Source organism: Lactuca serriola, chromosome 8 (genome assembly GCF_051521515.1).
Source record: "Lactuca serriola cultivar US96UC23 chromosome 8, Lser_US96UC23_V15, whole genome shotgun sequence".
In the NCBI taxonomy this organism is placed as follows: Eukaryota; Viridiplantae; Streptophyta; class Magnoliopsida; order Asterales; family Asteraceae; genus Lactuca; species Lactuca serriola.
Genome location: NC_136415.1, coordinates 89,324,716 through 89,330,922, shown reverse-complemented (window position 1 = coordinate 89,330,922; position 6,207 = coordinate 89,324,716). Strand labels below are relative to the sequence as shown.

Genomic DNA, 6,207 nt, shown 5'->3' with positions numbered 1-6,207 from the left:
TGGACTAAATTGCTCAATGAAATCATCACGAAGTTTTTCCCATGTGGTAATGGATCCGGGTGAAGAGATTCCAACCAAACCTTGGCTTCACCGGTAAAAGTCACCGGAAGCATCCCTAGTAACATGGATTCTCTTGGCACATTAGGGACATGAAAGTAGGTTGCAGTGTCTTTGACCTCATCAATGTGCTTGAAAGCATCTTCACACTCTTTCCCGACGAAAGGTATATCCTTGAGCATGGATAAAATGTGCCCTTTGAGCTTAAAACTTCTCTTGGCTGGTATCTCAGGTGGAACTAGACCTGTTCCATGTTCTTCACGTATCCTCTTCTTCTAATTGCCCATCATAATTCTCGTAATATCCGTCATCTCATCTTCTATGATCTTTAACTTAGAATCATTTGAACATCCTTTAGTAGAGGATTCTGGCTGGTACCCTACTTCCTTCTTGAGAACCAAATGCAAAACCATATTTTATTTGGGTTTTTGTTTCAGATTCTGAGATAATCTCCAAACCATATTACATATTTCCTTTCACCAATTCAAAACCCCAACCTTTTCTCTTCGTCTCCTTCTTCTTTAGAATCAAGATATGTGGAGATTTGTGGCTTTAGTTATAGATACCGGTTAACTAACAGACAAATAAACATGCATACACACATGTGTTATCAGAAACGTGATGGTGTTGTGACAGTCGTCAGAGAAATAAATATGATGGTGGTTATCGGAGGTACGAAGGAGAAACATAGAACGGGGACGCCTACAATGGATATGGATATCAATGAATGTGGTAGAGAACACTAACCTAGTATGTGACGGTTATGAACTACAACATCTAGAGTGTTAAAGGATGTTCGGAGGTGGATGATGGTGTCGGTGGAGCATTATGAGCAAGAAGGAGTTGGGGTTCTTTTTGATCTGCATCGTACGAAGAGTGTGGGTGTGTGTGTATGTGTGTGTGTGTTAGAGAGAGAGAGAGAGTCTTTGTGTGTGAGCCTATATTTGTAACAACACTTTAAATTAAATACAAAAAAACACTAAAAAATCAGAAGGGTAATTTAGTCTTTTCAATTTTACGAGGGATCTTATAGGCAATGAAAGATACTCAAAAGACCACCGGTCCAAAATTTAAAGAGTTTAAATGTTTTTCCTAAAAAAATATATACTATATGGACTATTTTTGCAGTTTTGTTTGTAAATAATAATAATAATAATAATAATAATAATAATAGCAACAACAACTTACTTTTATTTGTATCTACTACAATATATTATATTTTGTGAAATACAATTTTGTAATATGAATAATTGAGGTAAACTGTTAGAAATATATGACAAAACGTGTGTTGCCATTTACGGCATACAATCATTTTTTTTTTCACTCTTTCAAGATTTGTTGGGCCTTAAACAAGAATATGCTTTCATTTATTTGTATGACATCATACTTTTGTCATAGAAAATTTTCCAAATACAATGTTAACAATAGACGTTACATTTTACCACAAATAGAAAACATGGTCCAAGTCTAAAAAACTCGTAGGGCCTACAAAAACCTTACATAAACGAAAAAGGCAAATAACTAAATAACTTTTTAATAAATATAAGTCAAAATATGAGAATTTTTACAATAACTTGAATAAGTGAGATAAAATGGAATTAATCAAAATAATAATATGGACAATAAAAAAATATTTAATATTAAAAGTAATATTACTAGACATATTGGTAATCCTAGCAATAATATAAAAATATAACAATATCAGTCATTGTTAAGTTTGACAATAAGAAAATATAATATTAATAAAATAATTAAAAATATAAGATATATTCAATATTTTTTTTCAGTTAAATGGTTGACACTGATAATGTTGATAGAAAGGGTTCAGTTAAATGTATTTATATCTAATCTCATGTATAAAGAAAGATCTGTATAGGGATCGTTTAAGACCTGGGACACCACCCTATTTAAATCTTGCCGACAGAATCAATATATTTTTTTTTCTTTACTCTTAAAAGCCACGAAACTTAAAAGCGAAATATGTAATTTAATCCCACGTGATCATGTGGTCACCACTCACGTGACGCTGTCTTAATATCAAATGTTGAGACTACCTTTATTGCTAGCCTTCCCACTTTTGGTCCTTTGGGTAAACGTCGTTCTACAACCAAACCAACTGGATCAAATAGAAAATTTGTGAAATGGTAACGTTGGTCCTTTAAGTTTGAAAAATTGTGCAAGAACAGTTCTTATGTCTAACTCCGCTTGTTAAGTGTCAGGGGCGGACCTAGGGGTGGTCCACGGTGGCACCGGCAACCCCTAAAATTTCCTACCGCAGTGAAAAAAATTTCAAAAATTTTCAAAATTTTCATTTTTTTTACTACCGTGCAACCCCTAAAATAAAATCTTGCGTCCGTCCCTGTTAAGTGTTGTTAAGTGTAAACCTTTGTTACTGAAATGACAATATAGCCCTCTAAATCTTCGAGACTCAATCTCGCAACCAAGGGTGGTGATTATTCATCTCTGTTAAATCAATACCACATCCATGTTCCTCATCAAATCATCTTAACCCCAGTCAAAATTTAACCACTCTATTACCCATCGAAAAACCCTAACCCCTCCGGGAACCTCATCGTCGTTATCGGTGTAGGAAACCTTATCGACAAAAACATGAAGTTTAAAGAAGGTGATAGGGTGAAAATTTTGGGCAAAGAAGCTAGTTTTGAAGAATCTCTCTACATGGCAAATTAACATCATATCCATTATATTGAATACATAGTACATTATTCAGTATTAGACCCTTATCAAGTTGTGTAGTTGATGTGTTCCAATGTAAAATATAATATGGCAGACGATAGTAATGGTTTTCATTTCCTTTGTTGGATTCAATTCCTTAAGTGATTTTCATTCTAAGAAATTTGGTCATTGATGTGGTTGATGTGTTATAATGTAAAATGTAAAATGGTATCAAATGCTTATTGGTCATTAACGTGCTTCATGTGTTTTGATGTAAGTATAGCATGTCATGATGTGCTTCATGTGTTTTAATGTAAGTATAACATGTCATGATGTGCTTCATGTGTTCTAATATAAGTGTAATATAAGTGTTTTTTAATTATTGATAGTTGGCATAAATCAAGATTATGAATGGTTCGAAAATGTTGGTTTTTTGGAATTATTTTGAAAATGATGGTGGTAGTGGCATAAGGATCGAGGAGTCTTTCCCTCCTAACTTACTCAACTCATTGTCACATCAGTTTTCTTTCTTATATCTTTTTTAACCCACAACACATGAAAACTCTATCATTCTCAACTCACTCAACCTACCTGTCACATCACTATATTTTATTTAATTAAATTAGAAAATATAAAATAAAATAAAATATAACAATTTTTCTTTAAAATAAACTTTTGTTAATTTAAAACAAAAAAGAAATTCTAAAATAATATTAAAAATAACATTTAATTAAAAACTCACACTACAAATAAAAAATACACGATAATTAAAAAAACACACTTAAAAAAGATAACATAATTAAAATCCTAAAACGACAATTAAAATTAACTAGTTATCTAGAGTTTGACCGGAAGCACGTTCAATGTGATTAGTAAGATCAGATCAAGCTGGTGGTGGGTTTCAGTATTTTTCACTTCATGTAGTTTTAATGGGTCATCTACTTCGTCATTAGGGGGGGGGGGGGGGTGGGTCGGGCTGATGCACAAAATATATCACATCACCCTCTTCTTTCAGTATCATAGTGTGTAGTATAATATAAGTGTACATTATATCTTTTATTCTCTTCGCCGACATAGCCCATGTAGACATTTTAATATGTCTTAACATCCTTTAAGGACCCCAAAGCACGTTCTACGTCCTTTCTTGTTGATTCTCGTGCCTCCTTCAACCGTTTCTTTTTGTTGGTTACTGGATGAGGATATGCCTTCACAAATACAACCCATGTTATATATATATATATATATATATATATATATATATATATATATATATATATATATATATATATATATACCATTTGGAAGATAGTAATCATGCTTGTAGTGTTCACCATTCAGATAAAATGAACAATCGGGTCATGTTTCATGATATATCTCATCAAACACCAGTGATTAGTAGAGGACATTCAGATCATTGTTCGAAGTTAGGGATCATCTTTATAAGAAATTCTTTGTAAGAACCAAACTTGATATATTTTGCCAAACAAAAGGAACATTTACCTAATTTTGTCAAACTATAGCAAATGAGAAATTCGTTGGACAAAATAACAAATAAAAAAGTAACAAATAATAATGAAAAACAAAATGAGCTGTCGGGCTTTTAGTCTCTTCGGACTTTCACAGTTCACTGTTTCACGTATTCAGATAAGTAGATGACCACTAGTGAGAGAAACAAAGAGAAAGAGAGAGCGTACCAAATCCGGTGGAGAGCAGAGAGAGAGTGAACGGAGGTGGTGGTGTGGTGTGGTGCACAAAGGTCCCCGGTCGGAGGAGGTGAGCCGTGATCGGTCCGGCGAACGGCAGAGAAGATAGGGCGAGCGTACGCAGGTGAGCAGAAGGGGGAGATGAGAGAGAGAGAGAGAGAGAGCAGGGAGGTTGTCGGTATTTCGGCGGATACTTACTTAGATCTGGCATCTGAACCTTTAATTTGGCATCTTTGATAATCTGATAATCGAAATGCAAAACCATTGAATGTTAGAGATGAGTTTGTAATCAAGATAATCCATGGCTCAAAACTAATAATCCTCCATTTGTGCAGATCATGAGGTGAAAGAAACCCCTAAATCATGGACGCAAGACGGAATGTCACCAAACGAGGGTTTATTAGGTACACATTTCTTCTACTTCTGATACTCGTGACCCTTTCTTTTATCGCCATCTTCAACCACACCCAATTCCAAAACATAACTTCATTCTTACGACCACTTTGGGACACACCGCCACCTCCATTTCAGTACATACCCCATTACTACGCAGAAAACGCCTCCATCAACAACCTCTGCAACCTCCATGGATGGACCTTAAGCTCTGAACCACGCAACGTCTTCGATGCTATCCTATTCAGCAACGAACTCGACTTGCTTGAACTCAGATGGCGTGAACTTTACCCTTATGTCACCAAATTCATCATCCTCGAATCAAACATGACCTTCACCGGAATCCCCAAACCTCTCACCTTTGCTTTAAATCGCCACCGTTTTGCTTTCGCTGAAGAAAAAATAATTTACGGTTTCCTCCCCGGAGAAGTCCCACCTTCCGATGTCCATATCGACCCCTTTTTGATCGAGTCACATCACCGGAGCATCATGAACGAGTTAATCCGACGGTCTGGAATCTCCGACGGCGATCTTCTGATTGTATCAGACACCGACGAGATTCCGAGTTCACACACTGTTAATCTTCTCCGGTTGTGCGACGGGTTGCCGTCGGTTTTGCATCTCGAAATGAGAAATTACCTTTACTCGTTTGAGTTTCCAGTTGATTACAATAGCTGGCGGGCCACCGCTCATATATACAGCCGGTGGAGTCGTTACCGCCACTCCCGCCAGACGGATCTGATACTCTCCGACGCCGGATGGCACTGCAGCTTCTGTTTCCGGCACCTGAGTGATTTCGTTACAAAGATGACGGGGTATAGCCACGCGGATCGAGTGAAGAGAAAAGAGTATTTGGATTACTCGAGGATTCAGCGTAAGATTTGTGGTGGAGATGATTTGTATGATATGTTGCCGGAGGAGTTTAGTTTTAAGAAGTTGATCGGAAAAATGGGGTCGGTGCCTCGTTCGTCGTCGGCGGTTCATCTTCCGGGATATTTAATAGAAAACGCCGAGAAGTTTAAGTTTCTTCTTCCCGGTGGTTGTCAGCGTTCACCTGAGTGAGTTTTATTTGTCGTATTTTGAGAAGTAATGAAGCAAATTCAGTTTATTGTTTATAGATCCTTTAAAGATTTGGTAATTTTAAGGAATAACAATGTTAACATTCTGGTAAATTATATACTCTACTTATTACTAAATGTCAAACAAATGATGATATATAAAGTAAGATACCTTCGACCAAATAGACCAATTTCTACTTTCATAAAGTAGTAGATATCTACATCAATTAAGTACGGATATTGAAAAATATGGAAAATGAATAATAAAATCCGAACCGACTTGGATTATTTAGTTTTTTCTTAATTTGGTTAGGTAACCA

The 6,207-nt window shown here is 35.8% G+C and overlaps 1 protein-coding gene across 2 annotated transcripts; it reads left to right on the top strand.

Moving 5' to 3' along the window:
- The first annotated feature begins 4,346 nt into the window (after positions 1-4,346).
- Positions 4,347-6,001, top strand: LOC145065479 (beta-1,4-N-acetylglucosaminyltransferase family protein). 2 transcript variants are annotated; one of them, XM_079012467.1, is made up of 2 exons: positions 4,347-4,706; positions 4,772-6,001. In XM_079012467.1, the coding sequence occupies exon 2, from the start codon at positions 4,800-4,802 to the stop codon at positions 5,889-5,891; it is 1,092 nt and encodes a 363-aa protein (XP_078868593.1). In that variant the 5' UTR covers positions 4,347-4,706; positions 4,772-4,799; the 3' UTR covers positions 5,892-6,001. The 2 variants fall into 2 exon arrangements, with proteins under 2 accessions (XP_078868593.1, XP_078868592.1); XM_079012466.1 differs by having other exon boundaries at positions 4,348-4,560.
- Positions 6,002-6,207: the final 206 nt, after the last annotated feature.

Bases quoted from the DNA above. Each gene is read 5' to 3' on its own strand.
- LOC145065479 (XM_079012467.1), top strand. From the start codon at position 4,800: ATGGACGCAAGACGGAATGTCACCAAACGAGGGTTTATTAGGTACACA.